Source organism: Rana temporaria, chromosome 10 (assembly GCF_905171775.1).
Source record: "Rana temporaria chromosome 10, aRanTem1.1, whole genome shotgun sequence".
NCBI lineage: Eukaryota > Metazoa > Chordata > Amphibia > Anura > Ranidae > Rana > Rana temporaria.
Genome location: NC_053498.1, coordinates 11,185,744 through 11,213,618, shown reverse-complemented (window position 1 = coordinate 11,213,618; position 27,875 = coordinate 11,185,744). Strand labels below are relative to the sequence as shown.

Below are 27,875 nucleotides of genomic sequence, written 5' to 3'. Positions count from 1 at the left end.
AAACACCCCCCACCCATCTTTTCTCCAGAAATATACCAGCTACACTAACTTGGAAAAATCATTTTTGAGGCCACGGTAAGCATTTGGCTCTCTGCTGCCCCTTGAGCCCTCCCTCCCCGGCTGCATCACTCCGAGAAGCCAACGCCCTGAAGTTAATTAAAGGAGAGCCAACGAGTCCAGCATCTTCTCTTCATCCTCTTCTGCAATCATGGGGAGCTCCGCCGTTCTTCTCTTCTCCTGCATCCTCTCCACCTTGGTGGTCGCCGGTAAGAAACTTTACTGTAACTTATTGTATTGTGTTTCGGAGAAGTTTGCGGCGACCTGTCGCTCTGCCAAGCTTTTCCAGCGAAGTCGTTCTGCGTTTCGAGAAGATGAGCGAAGACAAAAGGCATCTTAACCCACGCATTGTATTCCCTTATTCCTGATACTATTTTATTCTGCCGTTCGCTTGTAGGCACAAGGCAAATAATTTTGAGTTTCTTTTCTTGAACTGCTTTAGCTAAATTTACTTGAAAGGGGAAAAAAAAGAACAATTTATATATATGTTTTTCAAATTGAGCGATTTGTTTTTGAATTCGCGGTAGTCTATTTTTTTTTTTAGAGGTTTATTCATAAATGTTTAACATGTCTTTTTTTTGAGCTGCTTAGGTTACATTTATTTGAAGAAAAAAATAATAATTTTATTTATTTTTTATTTTGTGTTTTTACATTTTTTATTATTATTTTTTTATAATTGGGATAGTACATTTTTTTATTTAGGGGTTTATTTATAAATGTGTTACACATTTTTTAATTACATTTTATTGAAACAATGTGAAAGGTGTGTCAATCTTGAACCCCTTTGTGTTCTGCTTATTTTATATTTTGCTTTTTTTTTTTTTATATAATTGGGATAGTACATTTTTTTATTTAGGGGTTTATTTATAAATGTGTTACACATTTTTTAATTACATTTTATTGAAACAATGTGAAAGGTGTGTCAATCTTGAACCCCTTTGTGTTCTGCTTATTTTATATTTTGCTTTTTTTTTTTTTTATATATAATTGGGACAGTTTATTTTTTTATTTAGGGGTTTATTTATAAATGTGTTACTCATTTGCTAATTAAATCTTATTGAAAAAAATACGTGAAAGGTGTGTCAATCTTGAACCCCTTAGTGTTGTACTTATTTTATATTTTGCTTTTTGGGGAAAAAAAATATTATTTATTTATTTAAATTTTTTTTATAATTGGGACAGTTTATTTTTTTATTTAGGGGTTTATTTATAAATGTGTTACACATTTTCTAATTAAATTTTATACGAATGAAAATACGTGAAAGGTGTGTCAATCTTGAACCCCTTAGTGAACCCATTAGTGTTCTACTTATTTTATATTTTGCTTTTTGAATTTTTTTTTTTATTATTTATTTATTTCATTTTTTTTTTATAATTGGGACAGTTTATTTTTTTATTTAGGGGTTTATTTATAAATGTGTTACACATTTTCGAATTAAATTTTATTGAAAAAAATATGTGAAAGGTGTGTCAATCTTGAACCCCTTAGTGTTCTACTTATTTTATATTTTGCTTTTTTTAATTTTCTTTATTATTATTTATTTATTTAATTTTTTTTATAATTGGGACAGTTTATTTTTTTATTTAGGGGTTTATTTATACATGTGTTACACATTTTCTAATTACATTTTATTGAAAAAAATACGTGAAAGGTGTGTCAATCTTGAACCCCTTAGTGAACCCCTTAGTGTTCTACTTATTTTAAATTTTGCTTTTTTTTTATTTATTATTATTTATTTATTTAATTTTTTTTTTATAATTGGGACAGTTTAATTTTTTTATTTAGGGGTTTATTTATAAATGTGTTACATATTTTCTAATTAAATTGTATTGAAAAAATACGTAAAAGGTGTGTCAATCTTGAACCCCTTAGTGAACCCCTTAGGCCCCATACACACGATAGAATTTATCCGCAGATACGGTTCAGCGGACCGTATCCGCGGATAAATCCTCTCTAAGATTTCAGAGGATTTCAATGCGATGGCGTGTACACACCATCGCATTGAAATCCGCGCTGAAATCCTCTGCCGATGACGTGTCGCGCCGTCGCCGCTATTATGACGCGGCGACGGGCGCGACACTGTCATATAAGGAATTCCACGCATGCGTCTATTCATTACGGCGCGTGCGGGGAATCCCTTTGGACGGATGGATCCGGTAAGTCTGTACAGACGAGCGGATCCATCCGTTGGAATGGATTCCAGCAGATAGATATTCTGTGCATGTCGACAAATATTTATCTGCTGGAAATCCATTCCAGGGGAGATTTATCTGCGGATAGATATCCGACGGAGTGTACACACCATAGGATCTATCCGCAGAAACCCATTTGATGGGATTTATCTGCGGATAGATTCTATGGTGTGTATGGGGCCTTAGGCCCCGTACACACAGTCGGACAAAACCGTTGAGAATGGACCGAGGTTCAGTTTCATCGGTCCAAACCGACGGTGTGTATAGCCCATCGGTCTGTTGTCCTTCGGTCCAAAATTTTAAAACATGCTTTAAAATCGAGCCGATGGCCCGCTGCCCGATCAGTCCAAACCGATGGTTAGTACAGAAAGCATCGGTTCAAAACCCGCGCATGCTCAGAATCAAGTCGACGCATGCTTGGAAGCATTGAACTTTGTTTTATTCAGCATGTCGTGTGTTTGACGTCACCGCGTTCTGACCCGATCGGTTTTTGGAACGATGGTGTGTACACACATCAGACCATCAGGCCACTTCAGCGGTGAACCGATGGAAATGGCCCGTCGGACCATTCTCATCGGTTTGGAACGACTGTGTGTACGCGGCCTTAGTGAACCCCTTAGTGTTCTATTTATTTTATATTTTGCTTTTTTTTTTTTTTTTTTCATTCAAATTATTTAATTTTTTTTATAATTGGGATAGTACATTTTTTTATTTAGGGGTTTATGCAATGCATGTATCTATCCATTTGTCATATAGGGGATGGCGTGACAGAGGGGGCGGCGCCCATGCGCTCTTAATGGATGGACCGCTCCTGGTGGTGAGTAAGGATGAGCTCCGGCGTGTTCGCATTGAACACGTGCGGAGCCCGCCAGGAAGTCGGCACCCGCGCTGCGCTAATCACAGCCAGGGAGACATTTCCCGATCTCTGCAGCCGAGCATCGGGACAATGTCTCCCTGGCTGTGATTAGCGCTGCGCGGGTGCCGACTTCCTGGCGGGCTCCGCGCGTGTTCAATGCGAACACGCCGGAGCTCATCCTTAGTGGTGAGTCTACAGCAAGAGCTCTGCAAGTCTACAGCATGAGTTTTTAGCCACAGTGCCCCCCTGTGGTGGGATGACTATTGCACAACATAACTGAACCAGAACTTGCAGATTGTTTGCAAAGAAATTTGATCTGGAGTCATGCAATGCAGACTTGCTGCAATTGTGCAACACATTTATGAAGCCTGGCAAGTCTAGAAATAGCTCAGTGAGTCATTTTCAAACTTGCAGCTAAATTGCCTGCTATCTGGGTTAGCACAGGACCCAGAAGCAAGTGGAGATCACTGTAGTAGCGGTGTAGTAGCGGTGTCTACTTCACTGATTTTCATCTTCCAGGGGCAGTGCCGTCCAAATAGCATCATGGGCCCCTGGGCAAAGTTATGCGCTGGGGCCCCTACCAGCTTGCCCCAATTTACACACCTCCTTTCAAGAAATAAAGTATAAATAGTTGATAGAATTAAACATCAATGCATTAGTACTTTCAATAAAATAAATTTTGCAAAATGAAAACATTCCATAAATCAAAGACTAGTCAACACAAAGGGCACAGTACGGGGGGGTTAGGAGGGCACAACACTGGGATCAGGAGGACACAGTTCAGGGGGGTCAGGAGGGCACAACACTGCGATCAGGAGAGCACAGTATAGGGGGATCAGGAGGGCACAACACTGCGATCAGGAGGGCACAGTATAGGGGGGTCAGGAGGAAACAGCACTGGGATCAGGAGGGCACAGTATAGCGGGTTAAAAGGGGACCACACTGGGATCATGAGGGCACAATATAGGGGGGTCAGGAGGGCACAACACTGCGATCAGGAGGGCCAATATAGGGGAGTCAGGAGGACACAACACTGGGATCAGGAGGGCACAGTACAGGGGGGTCAGGAGGGCACAACACTGGGATCAGGAGGGCACAGTATAGGGGGGTCAGGAGGCCACAACACTGGGATTAAGAGGGCACAGTACAGGGGGGTCAGGAGGGCACAACACTGGGATCAGGAGGGCACAATATAGGGGGGTCAGGAGGGCACAACACTGTGATCAGGAGGGCACCGTACAGGGGGGTCAAGAGGGCACAACACTGCGATCAGGAGGGCACCGTACAGGGGGGTCAAGAGGGCACAACACTGGGATCAGGAGGGCACAGTACAGGTAGGTCAAGAGGGCACAACACTGGGATTAGGTGGGCACAGTATAGGGGGGTCAGGAGGGCACAATATAGGGGGTTAGGAGGGCAAAACACTGGGATCAGGAGTGCACAGTATAGGGGGTTAGGAGGGCACAACACTGGGATTAGGAGGGCACAGTATATGGGGGTCAGGAGGGCACAACACTTCGATCAGGAGGGCACAGTACAGGTGGGTCAGGAGGGCACAACACTGGGATCAGGAGGGTACAGTATAGGGGGGTCAGGAGGGCACAGTATAGGGGGGTCAGGAGGGCACAGTATAGGGGGGTCAGGAGGGCACAGTATAGGTTCTGGGACGCTTCCTGGGACACGACCATATCGGGACAGTTCAGTAAAAAGCGTTACTGTCCCAGCAAATCCGGGACAGTTGGCAAGCATGATGTAATGCAAGATTATTGTGGGGCCCCCCCCCCATGTACCTGAGGCCCCCGGGCCGTGCCCAGGAGTGCCCTTGAATTAAGATGGCCCTGTCCTGTATACAGATAAATTGGTGAAATCTGGTATAGTACAGCCAGATTTCTTCTTTGATGTTAGTAACAATTGGGGAACTTTCTTCTTGAAATAAAATGTCGCTCTATCCGGTGGTTGGTGAGTCAGAAACTTTCCATTCCTTATTTGAATAAAAGAACGTCGTTTAGTTTGCTCAGCATTTCACTCTTGGCGGTGCAGAGAATCTGACCTCCCCTCCCCCATACACTGACGGAAAGTCTGACTTGAGAACGAGTCGATTCTCAATTAATTACACGTTACGGTCTGTGATACTTCAGCGTCCTCTTCCCTGTAAGAAAAAAAAAAAAACCTCCCTGTCTTAGCATGAAAATTCGTCCTCCTGCTAGGAATGAGACTAAATTAGTAACACTTGTATGGGAATGTAGCGAGGAGAAGACCGTCCGGAGCGCTGCCAAAAAACGATCGAGAGTGGAAAAAGAAATGCCTTAGTATACAGTATAAACTAAGATGGATACAGAGCTGAGATTACGGCCTACGGGGACACGCAAACACCCCCCCCAGTTTGGCGTAACCAAGACTCTTAGGGCCAGATTCACGTATATGGGCGTATTTTTGGGCGGGCGTAACGTATTTGATTTACGTTACACCGCCGCAAGTTTTTCAGGCAAGTGCTTTATTCACAAAGCACTTGCCTGTAAAGTTGCGGCGGCGTAGCGTAAATCACCCGGCGGAAATTCAAATCCGGCGGGTAGGGGGCGTGTTTTATTTAAATGAAGCGCGTCCCCGTGCCGAACGAACTGCGCATGCGCCGTCCCAAAAAAATCCTGGCGTGCATTGCTCCAAATGACGTTGCAAGGAGGTCATTGGTTTCGTCGTGAGCGTAACTTACGTCCAGCTGTTTTCTGAATCGACGTACGCAAACGACGTAAAATTTCAAAATTCGACGCGGGAACGACGGCCATACTTGACATTGGCTGCGCCTCATAGACCCAGGGGTAACTATACGCCGGAAAAAGCCGAACGCAAACGATGTAAAAAAAATGCACCGGGCGGTCGTTCGTTTCTGAATCGGCGGAAATCCTCATTTGCATATTTGTTGCGTAAAAAAAAACGAAACGCCACCTAGCGGCCGGCCTGGAATTGCAGCCTAAGATCCGACGGTGTAAGACACTTACACCTGGCGGATCTTAGGAATATCTATGCGTAACGAATTCTCTGAATCAGTCGCATAGATACGACCGGCAGAACTCAGAGATACGACGGCGTATCAGGAGATATCTCTTTGTGAATCTGGCCCTTAAAGTTCAACTGCAGATACAAAAAAAAAAAAAAGAAGTAAATGTATATACCTTTTAACCACGTAAGCCCAGAGCCTCTTTCTGAGATTTGTAGGCAGATTCAGAGTGAGTTACGCCGGCGTATCAGTAGATACGACGTCGTAACTCTGAATCTACGCCGGCGTTAATTTAAGCGTATTCTGGAAACCAGATACGCTTAAATTAGGCTAAGGTACGAGCGGCGTAAGTCTCCTACGCCGTCGTATCTTAAAGTGTCATTTTTAGGCTGGCCGCTAGGTGGCGCTTTCGTTGAGTTTGGCGTAGAATATGTAAATGACTAGTTACGCCGATTCACGAACGTACGTGCGCCCATCGTAGTAAAGATACGCCGTTTCCGTAAGAGATACGCCGCCTAAAGATAAAGCTGCCCCTAGGAGGCGTAGTCAATGTTAAGTATGGCCGTCGTTCCCGCGTCAAAATTTGAAAATTTTACGTCGTTTGCGTAAGTCGTCCGTGAACGGGGCTGGACGTGATTTATGTTCACGTCGAAACCAATACGTCCTTGCAGCGTACTTTGGAGCAATGCACACTGGGATATGTACACGGACGGCGCATGCGGCATTCGAAAAAAACTTCAATCACGTCGGGTCACGAGTAATTAACATAAAACACGCCCCCCCATCCTCATTTGAATTAGGCGCGCTTACGCCGGCCGCATTTGCGCTACGCCGCCGTAAGTTAGGAGCCAAGTACTTGCCTCTCTGACTTAAGGCGGCGTAGCGTAAATACGATAAGCTACGCCGCCTTAAAGTTGCGTGCCCCTACCTGAATCTAGCTATTGGTGTTTACAAGTTAACAACTTAAGGACCGAGCCTCTTTCTGAGATTTGGTGTTTACAAGTTAAAAACATAGGGGGTAATCCACAAAGAAGCGGCGCAACGTAATTTTTCCCATTTAAGTTACACCGCCGCAAAATTTCTACCTAAGTGCCCGATCCACAAAGCACTTACCTAGAAATTTTGAGCGGTGTAACTTAAATCCGGCCGGCGCAAGGCGTTCCTCTTCTCCAGGGGGCGATTCCCATTTAAATGAGGCGCGCTCCCGCGCCGGCCGTACTGCGCATGCTCGTGACGTCATTTTCCCGACGTGCATATCGCGAAATTACGTTACGTCGGGCTTTGTGGATTGCGACGGGACAATAAAGTTGCGTCGGGTAAAAAAAATGATACGGCGCCAAAAAAAATAATTAAAATTAAAAAAAAATCGCGTCGCTAGCAAGAAAGGTCTGTTTTTACAAGGTGTAAACAGTTTACACCTTGTAAAAGCAGCCCTAATTTTGCGTTTGAAAAATAAAACTTATGGAGAAAAAACGAAGCTGAAAAGCTTTGTGGATCTCCGTAAGTCCTAATTTGCATACCCGAGGCGGCATTTCGACGCGAAATGCCCCCAGCGGCGGCTGCGGTACTGCGTCCTAAGATCCGACAGTGTAATTCAATTACACATGTCGGATCTTCTCCCTAACTATGGGAAACTGATTCTGTGGATCAGTTCCATAGTTAGGACCAGGGATACGACGGAGTAACAGCAGTTACTCCGTCGTATCTCTTTTGAGGATTAGGCCCATATTTTTTTTGCTAGAAAATTACTTAGAACCCACAAAAATTATATATTTTTTTTCTAACACCCTAGAGGATAAAATGTCGGTCTTTGCAATACTTTTAGTCGCACCGTATTAGCGCAGCGGTCTTAAAAGCGCACTTTTTTTGGAGAAAAAAATCACTTTTTTGAAATAAAAAATAAGACATCAGTAAAGTTAGCCAAATTTTTTTTTATATTGTGAAAGATAATGTTACGCCAAGTAAATTGATACCCAACATGTCACGCTTCAAAGTTGCGCCCGCTCGTGGAATGGCGACAAACTTTTACCCTTAAAAATCTCCATAGGCAACGTTTAAAAAAATTCTACAAGTTGCATGTTTTGAGTTACAGAGGAGGTCTAGGGCTAGAATTATTGTCTCGCTCTACCGATTGCGGCGATTCCTCATGTGTGGTTCACATCTCATATTTGGACTAAAATGCAATACATTTAAAAAAAAAAGATTATTAGCCAGATTCAGGTATAGTTACGCCGGCGTATCAGTAGATACGCCGGCGTAACTCTGAATTTTGCGCCGTCCTACATTTAAGCGTATGCTCAAACTGAGATACGCTTAAATGTTGCTAAGATACGAGCTGCGTAAGTCTTCCAACGCGACGTATCTTAGCTGTCTATTTACACTGGCCGATAGGGGCGTGTACGCTGTTTTACGCCTAGAGTATGTAAATCAGCGAGATACGCCTATTCACGAACGTACGCTCGCCCGTCGCAGTAAAGATATGCCGTTTACGTAAGGCGTTTTCAGGCGTAAAGATAAACCACCAAAAAGATGGCGCAGCCAATGTTAAGTATGGACGTCGGAACTGCCGTTGAATTTCACGTCGTTTGCGTAAGTCGATTCAGAATAGGGCTGGGCGTGGGTTGCGTTCACGTCGAAAGCATTGACTATTTGCGACGTGATTTGGAGCATGCGCACCGGGATACGACCGCGGACGGCGCATGCGCCGTTCGTTCAAAACGTCATTTACGTGGGGTCATGCTTTATTTGCATAAAACACGCCCACCTCTTCACAACTTGAATTAGGCGCGCTTACGCCGTCACATTTACGCTACGCCGGCGTAACTTAGAACGCAAGTGCTTTGTGAATACAGCACTTGCCTCTCTAACTTGCGGCGGCGTAACGTAAATTACATACGCTACGCCCGCACATCTTTAAGCCGCCGTACGTGAAACTGGCCATTTGTAATGTCCCTTTAAGACAGGGGTGGGGAACCTTTTTTCTGCCAAGGGCCATTTGGATTTTTGTAACATCATTCGGGGGCCGTACAAAATGATCAACTTAAAAATTAGCCTGTTATATTTGGTCAAACATTTTTTTTGTATAATCTTTATTTATATACTCCATTTTTACAAATAAAGAACAAAGGAAACACAATGGACATGTAAAAAAGACCTCAGACAGTAACCCCCACAGTAGTGCAGACCTCAGACAGTAACCCCCCCAGTAGTGCAGACCTCAGACAGTAACCCCCACAGTAGTGCAGACCTCAGACAGTAACCCCCCCAGTAGTGCAGACCTCAGACAGTAACCCCCACAGTAGTGCAGACCTCAGACAGTAACCCCCCCAGTAGTGCAGACCTCAGACAGTAACCCCCACAGTAGTGCAGACCTCAGACAGTAACACCCCCAATAGTGCAGACCTCAGACAGTAACCCCCACAGTAGTGCAGACCTCAGACAGTAACCCCCACAATAGTGCAGACCTCAGACAGTAACCCCCCCCAGTAGTGCAGACCTCAGACAGTAACCCCCACAGTAGTGCAGACCTCAGACAGTAACACCCCCAATAGTGCAGACCTCAGACAGTAACCCCCACAGTAGTGCAGACCTCAGACAGTAACCCCCCCCAATAGTGCAGACCTCAGACAGTAACCCCCCCAGTAGTGCAGACCTCAGACAGTAACCCCCACAGTAGTGCAGACCTCAGACAGTAACACCCCCAATAGTGCAGACCTCAGACAGTAACCCCCACAGTAGTGCAGACCTCAGACAGTAACCCCCACAGTAGTGCAGACCTCAGACAGTAACCCCCACAGTAGTGCAGACCTCAGACAGTAACCCCCCCAGTAGTGCAGACCTCAGACAGTAACCCCCCCAGTAGTGCAGACCTCAGACAGTAACCCCCACAGTAGTGCAGACCTCAGACAGTAACACCCCCAATAGTGCAGACCTCAGACAGTAACCCCCACAGTAGTGCAGACCTCAGACAGTAACCCCCACAGTAGTGCAGACCTCAGACAGTAACCCCCATAGTAGTGCAGACCTCAGACAGTAACCCCCCCAGTAGTGCAGACCTCAGACAGTAACCCCCCCCCCCCCAATAGTGCAGACCTCAGACAGTAACCCCCACAGTAGTGCAGACCTCAGACAGTAACCCCCACAGTAGTGCAGACCTCAGACAGTAACCCCCCCCAATAGTGCAGACCTCAGACAGTAACCCCCACAGTAGTGCAGACCTCAGACAGTAACCCCCACAGTAGTACAGACCTCAGACAGTAACCCCCCCCAATAGTGCAGACCTCAGACAGTAACCCCCACAGTAGTGCAGACCTCAGACAGTAACCCCCACAGTAGTGCAGACCTCAGACAGTAACCCCCACAATAGTGCAGACCTCAGACAGTAACCCCCACAATAGTGCAGACCTCAGACAGTAACCCCCACAGTAGTACAGACCTCAGACAGTAACCCCCCCCAATAGTGCAGACCTCAGACAGTAACCCCCACAGTAGTGCAGACCTCAGACAGTAACCCCCACAGTAGTGCAGACCTCAGACAGTAACCCCCACAATAGTGCAGACCTCAGACAGTAACCCCCACAGTAGTGCAGACCTCAGACAGTAACCCCCACAGTAGTGCAGACCTCAGACAGTAACCCCCACAGTAGTACAGACCTCAGACAGTGGCGTGTGTTTCCCTCGAGCGCGGTCTCCTCCTCTTCTGTGGGTGTGAACAGAGAGGAGGGCCGCTGCCGGGTGTACCAAGATGGCCGCCGCTCTGGAGCTAGGCCGAAGTCGGGGACCTTCCTAGGCCGAGGCTCCGGAGTGCTCCGCGGATCGCGGGGTGTGCCGATCCAAACGGGGTGACCCATTCGGATCACGGATCGGTGACGATCCGTTGCACCCCTAGTCAGAAGGAGCCGGAACTACAAGGTAAACATCGGCTCCTTCTGACAGCTCCGCAGACACACACTCAGCGGCACGGGGGGGGGGGCGGATGGAATGATTACGCAGGCCGCAAGCGGCCCTCGGGCCACAGGTTCCCCACCCCTGCTTTAAGACCTATGGGCGGAAGTAAAGTTTTGACGTCGCTTCCGCCCTGCAGTGATATGGAGGCGGATGGGGGCCATCTTCCCCTCAATCGTCTCCATACAAAACAACAGAGAGGACTGCTCCGGTATGCGGCGGAGGGCACCAGGGAGCGGCGGGAGCGACGGGAGCGGTCGGCAAGCGGTTAAGCTATGTACAGTATGTTTGAGTATTTTATTTATTTTTTTTGGTGAGGGGAGTTAGGAGTTGACCTTTAAAACAAGGCGCTCTAACCAAAAGAAAATGGTATGTAGGCTCCATGCTTCATATCAGCTCAGTAGAGAGTCATAGCTGCTCATATCGTCATCCATTATTTCTCTTTTATTTTACAGGATTTTCCTTAATCTGCACTGAGTGTGAAGGAGAAGATGAGAAAACCTGTAAAGGAAGCCCGGCCACATGCCCTCCAGAATCTGAATTCTGTATGGCAGTTTTGAAGTCTACTATGTCTACTATTGAAGGTAAGTGGGGGGAAAAAAATGCTTTAATAAAAATTTATTCATTTTCAGTGCTGCAATTATCCAACCACTTTTAATGTGATTTTGATTGCAAAGTTCAAGAACACGTGTTGTATGCAGGACGCTGGGGATGGGTCCTGGATGGGAGGTATGTGTCCCCCTTGTATGGGTTGTGGTCCCTTAAAGCAATATTAAACTCAGTGGCGGCTGGTGCTGGAGGATTTTTTTTGGGGGGGGGGCATGTGGCCCCCTTTCAGGTCCACACTCACCATACTGCGGAGCTCCCCTGGACTGTCCGAAGCCGCAGCTTCTGTCTTCACCCAGTCTTATTTCCGCGTTCTGAATGACCCGGGAAGCCGACGTTGATTCGCTGGCATGGGAGTGCTCGGGGCGCAGTGCTTTGCGCCCCAAGGACAATTTAAAACTGGCCAATTGGGGTCTCAGGGTGTGGTCATGTGCCTGTGAGGGGATGACGGACCTGGTAGAAACGTATTGGTCCGGCGCTCCGCACATTGCATTACCACACAGATGGTGCAAGCTGGGGGGAGGGGCAGCCCCGCATGCTCGGGGGGCAGCGCCCTTTGTGGACTGGCTGTCACTGATTAAACTAGCATTTTGCAGGTCTGTCCCAGGCACATTCATTCCAGGACAATACAGTGTCCCGGAATGAAACTGACACAGCCCCCCCCCCCGGGCCAATCTGATTCCCCCAAAAATGGCCGCCACATCACCGCTTTACTCACTGACAGTACTTGTCCTGGCCGGGAATGCCTGGAGGAGCACAATCCCGCCCCCTGCTTGTGATTGGAGAAATCATAAATCCCGCCTCTTGTGTCCAATCACTGTGCTGTGATTCGTTACAACACAAGCTGATTTTTGGGAAGGGAAGGTGTCCCTGAATGGTAGTTTTGAAATGTGGTCACCCTAGATTAAACCCAAAAGCAAACATTTACTATATTGCAGCTTGTCGATTTTTACATGTGGTGGCTGCATTAGTGAAGACCGGAGAAAAGACTGGACAGCCGCACTTCCACGAAATTCTTAAAAAGTTGCTTTTAATTGTAAAAAATGGAAACAGCACTACAAGTCACAGCAGACAGTGGGGTGGCCAACTGACGCGTTTTGCACTGGGGTATCAGCGCTTAGTCATAGCTGTGGCTGCATTAGTCTTCTTTTTTCGTTTTTTTTTCCTTCTATTTTCGTCTGGTAATCCAGCCAGGAAGTCTGTTGTTTCTCACAAGCACAAGCTCTCCAGCAGAATTTATTAGTTTACATGGATGGAACCAACCATTTAAAACTTGCAGGGGTGATTATAATCATCAGGTGTTGTTTATTCATGTAAAATCTTTATCCCAAAGGAAAAAAACTGCTGTAGCTGATTATAAAGTGTGAGCTGGAGTTCAGCTTCAATTTGTTATTGTATTCAAATCTGCTAGTACATTTAATGTCAGCCTCCACCCCAGGCTGACAATGCCGCTGTTTGCTGTGCCTCCTGAGTTCATTCATTCAGAGTGGGGGGCGCTCGTGTGTTACTGGCCAGATCACCAGGTGAAAACAGAGGGGGGAAAAAGGAAAGAAAAGACAACTAATGCAGCCACCACATCTAATGATTGGTAAGACATGTCTGGTTTTGAAATGCACTAGGAGGGGGTGTAAGATTCCCTGTAATGTGTCCTGCCCCTAGGAGTACACTGATGAAGGAGAGGGATCCATGTAATGTGTCCTGCCCCTAGGAGTACACTGATGAAGGAGAGGGATCCCTGTAATGTGTCCTTCCCCTAGGAGTACACTGATAAAGGAGAGGGATCCCTGTAATGTGTCCTGCCCCTAGGAGTACACTGATAAAGGAGAGGGATCCCTGTAATGTGTCCTGCCCCTAGGAGTACACTGATAAAGGAGAGGGATCCCTGTAATGTGTCCTGCCCCTAGGAGTACACTGATAAAGGAGAGGGATCCCTGTAATGTGTCCTGCCCCTAGGAGTACACTGATAAAGGAGAGGGATCCCTGTAATGTGTCCTGCCCCTAGGAGTACACTGATAAAGGAGAGGGATCCCTGTAATGTGTCCTGCCCCTAGGAGTACACTGATAAAGGAGAGGGATCCCTGTAATGTGTCCTGCCCCTAGGAGTACACTGATAAAGGAGAGGGATCCCTGTAATGTGTCCTGCCCCTAGGAGTATACTGATAAAGGAAAGGGATCCCTGTAATGTGACCTGCCTGTCCCTAGGAGTACACTGATGAAGGAGAGGGATCCCTGTAATGTGTAGACATGTGCATTAGTTTTCACCTAAATTCATTTCCGTCCGAATTTCAGGGATTTTCGCATTTTCGTTTTAGCAAACAAAAACGAATGCGCAGAATCCGAAATCCGAAAGATCCGACATAAAAAATGCTTTATTTTCGTTTTGTTGCGACAACAGTTCGATACAAATAGGAGATTTGACATGACGGTGACAATAGTGATCTGTGTCTATCGAACCTGCGGTCGAATGTGTCTAACCTTAACTCTATTAGTTTGAGATTATTCTAGATCAGGGGTCTCAAACTCAAATTACCTGAGGGCCACAAGACACGTTTTCATATGCCATGGGGGGCCGCATGCAAACTTTCAAACTTCAAAAACAACAGTACTGGTGTCAGCGAACACATTATTAACCCCCAGCACTGGTGTCAGCGAGCGCATTATTACCACCAGCACTGGTGTAAGTCAGGGTTTGACAAATTTGCTTGGAATCTAGGAGCCAGCTAAAAAAGTTAGGAGCCAGAAAACGCACCCCGTCCCGACGAGCTTGTGCGCAGAAGCGAACACATACGTGAGCAGCGCCCGCATATGTAAACGGTGTTCAAACCACACATGTGAGGTATCGCCGCGATTGGTAGAGTGAGAGCAATAATTCTAGCTCCTCTGTAACTTAAAACATGCAACCTGTAGATTTTTTTTAAACGTCGCCTATGAAGATTTTAAAGGGTAAAAAAGTTTGTCGGCATTCCACAAGCGGACACAATTTTGAAGCGTGACATGTTGGGTATGAATTTACTCGGCGTAACATTATCTTTCATAATATTAAAAAAAATGGGGATAACTTTACTGTTGTCTTATTTTTTAATTAAAAAAAGTGTAATTTTTTCCCAAAAAAGTGCGCTTGTAAGACCGCTGCGCAAATACGGCATAACAGAAAGTATTGCAACGATCGCTATTTTATTCTCTAGGGTGTTAGGATAAAAAATATATATAATGTTTGGGGGTTCTAATTAGAGGGAAGAATATGGCAGTGAAAATAGTGGAAAATGACATTAGAATTGCTGTTTAACTTGTAATGTTTAACTTGTAATACCAACGGCTCACCACCAGATGGCACCAGCTAAAAAAAAAAAAAAAAAAATGTTTTTTTTTTTTTTTTTGCTCCCCTCACTTCCACCCTGCCTGCGGGCCATTTATAACTGGTCCGCGGGCCGCAAATGGCCCGTGGGCCGGTACTTTGAGACCACTGTTCTAGATAGAGAGAAAAGATTCGACATTATAGAGACATGAAGATTCGACGAAGCAGCTAAAAACATACGATCACCACGATCTTACATTTCCGGTCAAATGCTCCACCCATAAGCTATAAAAGAATTCTAATGTTGGTTGACTAGTAATAATAATTTATAAATATAATTATTACTAGTGTCATACGACATTAGAATTCTACTATAGCTTGTGGGCGGAGCATTCACCCGGAAATGTACGATCGCGGCGTTGTACAGTTTAGCTACTTCCTCGAATCTTCTTAGAACATTCGACGGACGCCATCAGCCTTCAATGACAGATTCTACCCTAATTCATTCGGATTTTCGGACAAATGCATTTTTTAACAAAACAAAAGAAGTAAAAACTAATTTCAGCCCCCCTGTTTACTTACCTGACCCCTTGAAAGTCCCACAGCCGTGGCTTCTCGGTTTATTCATTGGTTGATAGCAGCGCAGTCATTGGCTCCTGCTGCTGTCAATCAGATCAATGACACAGCCTGACGGGGCCGAGTGATACAGTCGGCAGGTATGGCCTACGGCTGTATCACGGGAGCGCGCCTGCAAGCTAACCCCCTTGGGAGAGAGCTTCCCATGAAGGGGGTTAGCTCTTGTGGGGAGAAGCCTAGACAGCTGGCCTGGGACCCCAGAAGACGAGGATCCAGGCCACTCTGTACAAAACGAGCTGCACAGTGGAGGTAAGTATAACATGTTCGTTCGTTTTTTTTTTTTTAAACTGGAACCTTTGGTGTCCCTTTAAAGGTTAATAATAAAGAAATGGATGGCAGGCTTTCAAAGTCGCCAAAAGCTCGACCTTAGGAAATGGCCTGCTTCTTCAGAAGGTGCAGAATACCTGATGGACCTTTGACTGGCACTGCCAGGGCCGCCATCAGGAATTTTGGGGCCCCTTACACAGCTTCAGGCATGGGCCCCCTGAAGCAGAAATTGAGAAGCGGGGGGGGGGGGGGGGGGGGGGGCCTTTACAAAAAAAAGAAGAAATAAAGAAAAATATATATATAAAATAAATTATAAAAAAAAAGGGGGGTAGCCCTGGGGACATCTGGGCCCTTTAATAAAAAGAAAGAAGAAACCTCTGGGCCCTTTAATAAAAAATAAATATATAAAAAAAAAATATTTATAAAACATACATAAAAAAAGGGGGGGGGGGGGTTGCCATGCGGGGCCCTGGGGACCTCTGGGCCTTTTAATAATAAAAAATATATATATATATATAAACAAAAATAAAAAAAATAATCATTTATAAAAAAAAAGGGGGGTTGCCACATGGGGCCCTGGGCACCTCTGTGCCCTTTAATAATAATAATAAAACATATATATATATTTATATATATATGGGGTGGGTGGCGGTAAAGAGCAGAAAAACCACGTGATGTTGGGAACATTTTGGGAAAGTTTGCAGAAAAGTGTATGCTTTGGGTGTGCCCGGTCAACTCCCTTAGGACAAAAATCCACGGAAAAGTTTGTTTGAAGTCCGATCGTGTGTATGAGGCTTAAGATGTAGGGTTGCCACCTGTCCAGGATTGACCCGGACAGTCCGGTTTTTGAATCGTGTGTCCGGGTTTCAGACCGCCTAAAAACCCAGACACAATATTCAGAATGGACTGCAGTTCCCCAAGTAACTGAGTACCACAACCGCCAAGTACCACCAACACTCCAATCCCTGTGTTCTGTGCCTCAGGAAAGGGATGGGCGGGCTAGAAATTTGAAGCTTAGCAGCCGGCAGATACATTGTGGATTAAAGGTGTCGATGCCTGAGCCTCCATCCTCGGTTGGGTGAGCAATGTCTGTGAGTACTAAGGTAAGGGGAACTCAGATGTAAGGGGTGCCCTGTGGACTCTGATGTAAGGGGGGCTTTGGGAACCCTGATTTAAGGGGGAATGCTGGGAACTCTAAAGTAAGCTGGAGCTTTGGTGAGCAGAAACACCTTTACATCAGAGTTCTCCTTTACACAATAGTCCGCAGCCTTCGCCCTTAAAAAAAATTGCTGTGCGCGGCTAAAGTGTTCGGGGTTGGCTTTGAAGAAAAGGTGGCAACCCTACTAAGATGCCACGTACCCCTTTGTCACGTCTTGTTTTCTCTCTCTTTTGACAGGTGGGCAGGAAGTGAAGCAGTACAAGAGATCTTGTGGGGAAAAATCAATGTGTTCTCAGAAGGAAAGTTTTACCTATTCTGATGGAGTAATAAAAATAAGCAGTTCCTGCTGCTCTACCAGTAACTGCGTTCCTCCCATGCCTGCGTGTAAGTATTACATCCCTGTAGTTGAATTTAATCTGAAAAGTTATAAGCATTTTCATAGAAACCATTTGAGATTGCCTGTAGGACCTTAAAGTGGAGTTCCACCCAGGAAAAAAACATTTGCCCAAGAATCATAAAAAAAATTGAAAAAAAATTGTGAAAAAAAAATAAATAAATGTATACTCACCCGAAATACCTGTTGCTATGCGGAAGTTATCTGCCTCTTCCGTAGCCGCGGTCCGTCTTCTTCTTCATCTTCTCCTAGCTGCTTTCTGGGAACTGTGTGTGTTCTCAGAGAGCAGCTGCCCATTCACAAGTCGGCGCGAGACTCGCGCATGCGCAGTAGGAAATGGGCAGTGAAGCCGTAAGCCATGTGAATGGCGGCGCGGGACCTGCATCGATCGTGGGATCGGCATCCGGGGGGCCATCAGCACGGGCAAGTAGGACAGGTAAGTGTCCTTATTAAAAAGTCAGCAGCTACACTGTTAGTAGCTACTGACTTTTAAAAAAAATTATTTGCGGGTGGAATCCCGCTTTAATGTATGATTATGTGAAAAAGATATTTTTTAAGCTTATGTAATTTAAAAAAAAAAAATTTTAAGATATAATAATAAAATAATGTATATATATATATAAAATGTGTTTCATTGCCTTAAAAATTCCGCCAAAAGAGGATATTTTGTAGCAATGAAAACTTCCTTTAGTCTGCCTGTAAAGCGACACATCTGTAGCATGTATAGAACATGCTGCAGCAAAATGACTAAGTCAAATCACATTTATAATGACTCACGGTTGCAATTGCCGGCACCCAGCCATTAAAAAAATTTAAGAAAAAAACAGCGTGGGGTCCCCCCCCCCAGTCCATACCAGACCCATGGGTATGGATTTTAAGTGTTACCCCATGCCCAAAAAAGGCGTGGTGTCCCCCCCCCCCCAAATTCCATACCAGACCCTTATCTGAGCACGCAACCTGGCAGGTCAGAAAAGGGAGATGGGACGAGCCAGTGCCCCCCCCCTCCTTCTGAACCATACCAGGCCACATGCCCTCAACAAAAGCCAAGGGACTCTTCCCAACAACTCTTCAAAATGGGCACTTTTGATTTTTCCTGTACGGCTCTCTCAGACTTTAATAGGGTTCGCGTTCAGGGTCGTTCGGCCATCTCAACTCACATAGATGAAAGAATGCAGAGCTTATCTGGTATACACCATTTAAAAATTAATTCCTGTGGCTAGTTACAGGGCCATCTTAATAGCATCATGGGCCCCTGGGCAAAGTAATGCTCTGGGGCCCCTACAAAGATGGCAGTGCAGGTAAACAGACATCAAGTAGGTAGGAGGCAGATTGCCCCCCCTGTGTATCTATCACTTTCAGTGCCATCATGGGGCCCCCAATTTCGGGGCAGCGTGGGCTCAAGAACCAGCTGCTTTGGGGAAAGTGCAGGGACCCCTCATGCAGCTGGGGCCCCTGGGCAGTGCCCAGGTGTGCCCTCTCATTAAGACAGCCCTGGCTAGTTATAGAAAAACATCAGCTTCCATAGATGGAAACATTCAAAGCAACAGTCTAGTCTGCAGTGCAAATTGATGAAGGAGAGGAATCTCCATAACGTGTCCCACCCCTACGAGTTTATTGGTGAAGAAGAAGATTCCCCCGAAACGCGTCTTGTCACTAGAAGTACATCAGTGAAGGGGAGGAATCCCCAGAATGCATCCTGTCCCTAGGAGTACATTGATGAACAGGAGGAATCCCCATAACATGTCCTGCCCCTGGGAGCAGACTGGAGAAGGGGAGGAATCATTGTAATGTGTCTCACTCTTAGGCCCCATACACACGAGAGGATTTATCCGCAGATACGGTCCAGCGGACCGTATCCGCGGATAAATCCTCTCGAGGATTTCAGAAGATTTCTATGCGATGGCGTGTACACACCATCGCATTGAAATCCGCGCTGAAATCCTCTGGCGATGACGTGTCGCGCCGTCGCCGCTATTATGACGCGGCGACGGGCGCGACGCTGTCATAAAAGGAATTCCACGCATGCGTCAAATCATTACGACGCGTGCGGGGAATCCCTTTGGACGGATGGATCCGGTAAGTCTGTACAGACGAGCGGATCCATCCGTTGGAATGGATTTCAGCAGATGGATATGTTGTGCAGCACAGCAAATATCCGATCTGCTGGAATCCATCCCAGAGGAGATTTCTCCGCGGAAACAGATCCGCCGGAGTGTACACACCATAGAATCTATCCGCTGAAACCCATTTGCTGGGATTTATCTGCGGATGGATTCTATCGTGTGTATGGGGCCTTAGGAATACATTGATGAAGGGGAGGAATCCCTGTAATGTGTCCTGCCCCTAGCAGCAGACTGATGAAAGGGACAGATGGATCTCTTCTATCACCGGAATCTCCGTACTGTGTCCCAATCTCCGTGTCACTCGGTGGGAGAGGGAAGCTGGAACTCAATCTGGGGATGTCACTCTTAGACCAACAGGCCGTGAGTGTAAAAAAAACAGGGAACCCCGATAGTGTAGTATAATCAGTAAAAAAAAGTCTTAATTGCTTTAAAAAATAGCCAGCAAGCTTAAAATACAAAATAAATATGAATGCCCGTGTAGCAGGGTCACGTGGGGCGTAATGGCGTCAGCACGTCGTGGCACCGCCCTACATGTTTCGTCATATGCGACATCTTCCTGGGCTACATTTTAAAGCAATAAAGGTTTTTTTACTGATTATACTACACTATCGGAGCTCCCTGTCTTTTTACACTCACGGCCTGTTGGTCTAAGAGTGACATCCCCAGATTGGAGTGCCAGCTTCCCTCTCTCACCGAGTGCCACGGAGATTGGAACACAGTATGGAGATTCCGGTGATAGAAGAGATCCGTCTGTCCCCGCAGAGGGCTGAATCTGCTCATGTGTATGACCTTGCTATTTAGGGGGTCTGGAAAGGAAACCCACTCACAGAGTGAGATCGATTTCCAATCGGGGGCTCACACGCATCTCCTTTTCCCCCCTCTTTTCTTCTTTGGTGAAGGTGGATGAACCCTAGATTTTGGGCTAGATTCAGGTAGCTGCGCCCCTTCTTACGGCGGCGCAGCGTATCGTATTTATGCTACGCCGCCGCAACTTACAGGAGCAAGTGCAGTATTCACAAAGCACTTGCTCCGTAAGTTGCGGCGGCGTAGCGTACATGGGGCCGGCGTAAGCCCGCGTAATTCAAATGTGGAAGGGGGGGCGTGTTTTATGCTAATATGTGATGACCTGACGTGATTGACGTGTTTTACGAACGGCGCATGCGCCGTCCGTGTACATCTCCCACTGTGCATTGCTTCAAATGACGTCGCAAGGACGTCATTGGTTTCGACTTGAACGTAAATTACGTCCAGCCCTATTCGCGAACGACTTACGCAAACGACGCAAAAAATTCAAATTTCGAAGCGGGAACGACGTCCATACTTAACATTGGCTGCGCCACCTAATAGCAGGAGCAACTTTACGCCGAAAAAGCCTTACGCAAACGACGTAAAAAAACTACCGCCGGGCGCACGTACGTTTGTGAATCGGCGTAACTAGGTAATTTGCATACTCTACGCCGAAAACAACGGAAGCGCCACCTAGCGGCCAGCGTGAGAATGCACCCTGAGGTGCGACGGCGTAAGAGACTTATGCCAGTCGTATCTTAGGCTAATGTCGGCGTATCTAGCTTTCTGAATACAGAAAGAAGATACGCCGGCACAGCTTTGAATTTACGCGGCGTATCTATGGATACGCCGGCGTAAATCGTTGCTGAATCTAGCCCTTTGTCATGTCAATAGGAGTACACTGATGAAGAAGAGGAATCCCCATAACGTGTCCTGTCCCTAGAAGTTCACTGATGAAGGGAAGGGATCGCCGTAACGTGTCCCACCCCTAAGAGTACATTGATGAAGTAGAATAATCCCGTGAATGTGTCCTTTCCCTAGGACATGTGCAGAGGTGGGAGGTATCGCCTGAAGCTTGGGGTGCAATCACAGCAGCTGGGGGGGGGGGGCTTTTTGGTTCCTTAGGTCACCTCCCCTATACTGTAAAACTGTGCTTAGATTACACTAAAAATTGTATACTGAATTTTATCTCTTCTCCATTCCTAGTGCCACAGACTAAAACAGAGAAGAACGGGGTCTCCTGTATGGAATGTCGAGGTTCTGGGGACACACCATGTACTTCCAGCACCCGCAGAGACTGCACTGGGGATGAGAAGCAATGTGTCGCATTAACTATTACAGCAAGTATGGCTTTGTACACATTTTCTTTCTTTATTATGATTGGGACTAAACAAAGAAAATGTATAGCTGAAGATAGAAAAGGCACACATTAATGCAGCTCTAAATCACTACTTAACTACTTGCCGACCAGCGCACGCTCGTTTACGTCGGCAAAATGGCACGGACAGGCAAATGGGCGTACAGGTACGTCCCTTGCGGCACGTGCCCCTGCCGCAAGCTCGGTGACCATGCCCACGAGACCTGCTGACTCGATGTACGCCAGTGTCCCGCAATCGTGTCACGGAGCTGCAAAACGGGGGGATGCCTGTGTAAACAAGGCATCTCCCTGTTCTGCCTAGTGACAGGACACTGATCGTCTGCTCCCTGAAAACCGGGAGCAGTGATCAGTGTCGTGTCACAGTAAGCCCAGCCCCCACACAGTTAGAATCACTCCCTAGGACACACTTAACCCTTTCCTCGCCCCCTAGTGGTTAACCCCTTCCCTGACAGTCACATTTATACAGTAACAGTGCATTTTTATAACACTGATCGCTGTATAAATGTGAATGGTCCCAAAATAGCGTCAAAAGTGTCCCATGTGTCCGCCATAATGTCGCAGTCATGATAAAAATCGCAGATCGCCGCCATTACTAGTAACTCTAGTAACTAGAAACTCTAGAAAGAAAAGGGAACAGAGGGTGTGCCAGCCTAGCGTATTACCTTTGCGACACTTTAATATTGAACTGACGCGTTCAAACAAATCAGATTTCTTTGGGCTCTACATCCCACATCTGTTACTGGGCCATCAGATCTCGCTGGATGTGAAAAACTGTGGATTTTATACAATTTGTTTAATTTTATCGCTCGTTTGTGAGTATATTTTTAATCCTTTTACAATATTAAAGCGTCGCAAAGGTAATTCGCTAAGCTGTTCCCTTTTCTTCCCACTCAATTAGAGGTGGGGTTTGGATGATCCTCTTGTATGTTTTTAATCAAAATTGAATTCCGCTTTAAGAGCCTAAACAAAGACCTTAATGGCAGGTGAAGTAATGATGCAATATTACAAACTATTGCCCGGATTCACAGACACTGGCGCATATTTATGCCGGCATAGCGTATCGAATATACGATACGCCGACGCAGCGCACAGAGGAAGTGGGCGTGAGCCATGCTAATGAGGCGTGACCCCATGTAAATGAAGGACTGAGCGTCATAAAGTTACGAATAACGTACGGGGCATGCGCCATCCCGTGGACGCATCCCAGTGCGCATGCTCAGAATCACGTCGAAACAACTGCCTAAGATACGTCGAATCACTGCCTACGACGTGAACGTAACCTACGCCTAGCCCTATTCACGTACTACGTAAACAACGTAAAATGCGACGGCTGTGTTCCCTGGTCCATACCTTTGCATGACTTGCGCCTCCTATATGGGGAATAACTTTACGCCGGACGTACGACTTACGCAAACCGCGTATATTATGCGCCGGGCGCAACTACGTTCGTGAATCGGCGTATCTCCCTCATTTGCATGTGTGCATAGAAAATCTATGGGAGCGGCAAATGCGCCCAGCGTAAATATGCGCCCACGATACGCCTGCGTAGGAAAGTTACGTCGGTGGGATGAAGCCTATTTTCAGGCGTATCTCAGTTTATGGGCACGGCGCATAGATACGACGGCGCATACTTACACTTACGCGGCATATCTCGAGATACGTCGGCGTAAGTGCTTTGTGAATCCGGGCCTATATGACTATTCTTCGGAAAGGTAGTTACTGATTCCCTCTATTTATTGCATATATGTAGTCTAATCCCCATAGTTAGCTAGTCTATAAGCTATAAAAACTCTGATAAGTATAATGATATAAGGTTAGCTATGAAAAAAAACCACATCTGCTTTGTAACAATATCTTATTTATTTCCCAATAAAATAGGGACATGCAAATAGTATAACATTAACGTAAAATATACAGAGCATATAACAGCAGAATATTAAAAATACTTATCACAATCCTCTAGACATAGTCTCATCGGCTGGGCTCAAGATGGCAAAAGAGGGCCTGAGCCTTATGGCTCAGGCCAAAACCAGGATCCGAAGGAAAAGGAAAAAGGGGAAAAGGGACTATTTCTCTTTTTGTGTGCCTTTTTTACTCAAACATTCACACCCACTCGTAACCACTCCCACTTGCCTCCTGTCCAATAGATATTACCAAGAGGTAGTCCTTGTAATATATTATATTGGCCTCTAGGGGCAGCATTGCCCATGTATCATCTTTTTTGAGCCCTGGGCCATCTTAGCTAGCCCTAATTCTCTTTGAAGCCTGTAATCACACATATCACACCAGGTGGGCTTGAGCCAAGCTGTTGTTACTAACTTCCAGATGCAGATTCTGATATGCTACAAAGCCTTGATGTTAACTGGTTACATTCCAACTTGGGGTCATCTGCCTGTATGAACCAGGAAGCAAAATTCCAGAACTATGATATTAAAGCGGGAGTTCACCCATTTATAAAAAAAAAAAAATGTTTCCCTTTTTTTCCCCTTAGATTCCTGTTCGTTTGGTCTAGGGGAATCGGCTATTTGTTTTAAAATATGAGCAGTACTTACCGTTTTCGAGATGCATCTTCTTCCGTCGCTTCCGGGTATGGGTCTTCGGGAGCGGGCGTTCCTTCTTGATTGACAGTCTTCCGAGAGGCTTCCGACGGTCGCATCCATCGCGTCACTCGTAGCCGAAAGAAGCCGAACGTCGGTGCGGCACTATACTGCGCCTGCGCACCGACGTTCGGCTTCTTTCGGAAAATCGTGACGCGATGGATGCGACCGTCGGAAGCCTCTCGGAAGACTGTCAATCAAGAAGGAACGCCCATTCCCGCAGCCCATACCCGGAAGTGGCGGAGAAGATGCATCTCGTAAACGGGTAAGTACTGCTTATATTTTAAAACAAATAGCCGATTCCCCTAGACAAAACGAGCATGAAGCGAAGGGGAAAAAGTGCTCTCTAAGGTTGAACCTCCGCTTTAACTACTTCCGGACCACCCGACGCAGTTTTACATCCTCTGTTTGAAGAGGAATACTGTTGTTATGGTAGCAGCTAGCTACCATTACCCCGGCATTCTCTTCTTCCGCGGGCGGCCCGCTACAAGATAAAAGTGGTCTCTGCGGCGGATACGCCCAGAAGATCACTTTTATCGGCGGTAGGAGAGGGCTCCCGCCACTTTCCGGTGACCCCCGCCGCTTACCGGAGCCGTCGGTAGCGGCGGAGGCAATCCGGTCCTCTCCCTTGCTGTGTATGGAGACAAGTGAGGGGAAGATGGCCCCCACCTGTCTCCGTATCACTTTCGGGGGCGGAAGCGACATCAAAACGTCAGTTCCGCCCATACGTCCTAAAGGGACATTTCTTTGTTGTCATTTTTTCAAATGACAATTTTTTTTTTTTTTTATTGCATTTTAGTCTAAATATGAGATCTGAAGTCTTTTTGACCCCAGATCTCCTATTTAAGAGGACCTGTCATGCTTTTTTCTATTACAAGGGATGTTTACAATCCTTGTAATAGGAAAAGTGACCCGATTTTTTATTTTATTTTTGAAAGTTCCCCGTCTCAACGAGCTCACTCGCAGAAGCGAGCACATACGCGAGCAGCGCCCGAATATGAAAACGGTGTTCAAACCACACACGTGAGGTATCACCCCGATCATCAGAGCGAGACAATAATTCTAGCCCTAGACCTCCTCTGTAACTCAAAACATGCAACCTGTAGAATATTTTAAACGTCGCCTATGGAGATTTTTAAGGGTAAAAGTTTGACACCATTCCACGAGCGGGCGCAATTTTGAAGCGTGACATGTTGGGTATCAATTTACTCTTCGTAACATTATCTTTCACAATATAAAAAAAAATTGGGCTAACTTTACTGTTGTCTTATTTTTTTTATTAAAAAAAGTATTTTTTTTCCCAAAAAAAGTGCGAATGTAAGACCGCTGCGCAAATACAGTGTGACAGAAAGTATTTCAATGACCGCCATTTTATTCTCTAGGGTGTTAGAAAAAAAATGTTTAATGTTTGGGGGTTCTAAGTAATTTTCTAGCAAAAAAAAACATGTTTTTAACTTGTAAACACCGAGGGCCGGATTCAGATATGTTAGCGGATTTTTAGATCCGCGTAACCTATCTGATTTACGATCCGCCGCCGCAAGTTTTTGAGGCGAGTGTTTAATTCAGAAAGCACTTACCTCAAAACTTGCAGCGGCATATCGTAAATCCTCCGGCGGAATTCAAATTCCGTGGCTAGGGGGAGTGCACTATTTAAATCAGGCGCGTCACCGTGACGATCCAACAGCGCATGCGCCGTCCGCAAATTTTCCCAGCATGCATTGCTCCAAATGACGTCGCAAGGAAGTCATTGGTTTCGACGTTAACGTAAATTACGTCCGGCCGTATTCGCAATCGACTTACGCAAACGACGTAAAAAATTCAAAACTCGGCGCGGGAACAACGGCCATACTTAACATAGGATACGCCGCACTAGGGGTAACTTTCCGCCGGAAAAAGCCGAACGCAAACGATGTAAAAAAAAAGCGCCGGGTGGTCGTTCGTTTCTGAATCGGCGTAAATGCTCATTTGCATATCCGACGCGTAAAAGATACGGAAGCGCCACCTAGCGGCCAGCCTGGAATTGCAGCCTAAGATCCGACGGTGTAAGTCACTTACACCTGTCGGATCTTAGGCATATCTATGCGTAACTGATTCTATGAATCAGCCGCATAGATACGACTGACCGGCCTTAGAGATACGACGGCGTATCTCCTATCTGAATCTGGCCCAGAGTCTGAAAAACAGGCCCGGTCTTAAAGTGGTTAAACCATGTTGCCTTCCAACAGCGGGTATTTCTCGACTGAAACCTACAGGCTTGAAAATGTCCAAACACCTTTCAAATTGAAGTTAACCACTTAAAGACCGCCTCCTGCAGATACTTCGGCAGAATGGCACGGCTGGACACAAGCACGTACCTGTACGTCCTCTTTAAGTGCCCAGCCGCGGGTAGCGGGCACGCGTTCTTCACTGTGGCGCTGTCATTGATCGTGTGTTCCCTAATATAGGGAAACACGATCAATGACGTCACATGTCCAGCCTCGCCCCCCTACAGTTAGAAACACATATGAGGTCACACTTAACCCCTTCAGCGCCCCCTAGTGGTTAACTCCCAAACTGCAATTGTCATTTTCACAGTAAACTATTTTTAATGCATTTTTTGCTGTGAAAATGACAATGGTTCCAAAAATGTGTCAAAATTGTCCGATATGTCCGCCATAATGTCACAGTCGCGAAAAAAATCGCTGATCGCCGCCATTAGTAGTAAAAAAAAAAAAATAATAAAAATGCAATAAAACGATCCCCTATTTTGTAAACGCTATAAATTTTGCGCAAACCAATCGATAAACGGTTATTGCGATTTTTTTTTTTACCAAAAATAGGTAGAAGAATACGTATCGGCCTAAACTGAGGAAAAAAAATGTTTCATATATTTTTGGGGGATATTTATTACAGCAAAAAGTAAAAAATATTGAATTTTTTTTCAAAAATGTCGCTCTATTTTTGTTTAAAGTGCAGAAAATAAAAACCGCAGAGGTGATCAAATACCACCAAAAGAAAGCTCTATTTGTGGGGGGAAAAAAGGACGCCAATTTTGTTTGGGAAACACGTCGCACGACCGCGCAATTGTCTGTTAAAGCGACGCAGTGCCGAAACGCAAAAACTGGCCGGGTCCTTTAGCTGCCTAAAGGTCCGGGGCTTAAGTGGTTAATATGTTACAAATATTTTTTTTTTTTATACGTTTTAGTGACTGCTGATGTTTCATAGTAATGTAGTTTTTTATTTACTCCACAGAGCCGTCTCCTGACACTTCTCTGAGCGGTTGCGGCACTCCGGCGTTGTGTATGAAGAAGATGGACTTTAAAACCGGAGACACAGTGCAAGAGATGAAGTTCAGTTGTCCCAGCGGGAGCGCAAGCCTTCAGTATACTCTGTCTTTGCTGATTTTTGCTCCCATATTCCTTGTCAAAGTCATAGGATAGACCCACCTACAGAGCTAAGAAATGTAGAGTGGTGAAAAAAGAAAAAAAAAAATGTAAACCCCTAAAGCGTGTGTAACCCCAACAATGGACTTTTATTTGTTGCCTTTTAGTATGTTAGTCATACTATCAAAAGTATTTTGTTATAATTGTTCAATATGCGCAAAAAAAAA

At 45.8% G+C, this 27,875-nt stretch overlaps 1 protein-coding gene across 1 annotated transcript; it reads left to right on the top strand.

Annotated features, from left to right (window-relative positions):
- Positions 1-125: 125 nt before the first annotated feature.
- On the top strand, positions 126-27,875 carry LOC120916309 (phospholipase A2 inhibitor and Ly6/PLAUR domain-containing protein-like). Its single transcript, XM_040327213.1, has 5 exons — positions 126-266; positions 11,501-11,629; positions 17,246-17,392; positions 21,518-21,655; positions 27,518-27,875. Exons 1-5 carry the CDS (start codon positions 209-211, stop codon positions 27,703-27,705), a joined length of 660 nt encoding a protein of 219 aa, XP_040183147.1. The 5' UTR covers positions 126-208; the 3' UTR covers positions 27,706-27,875.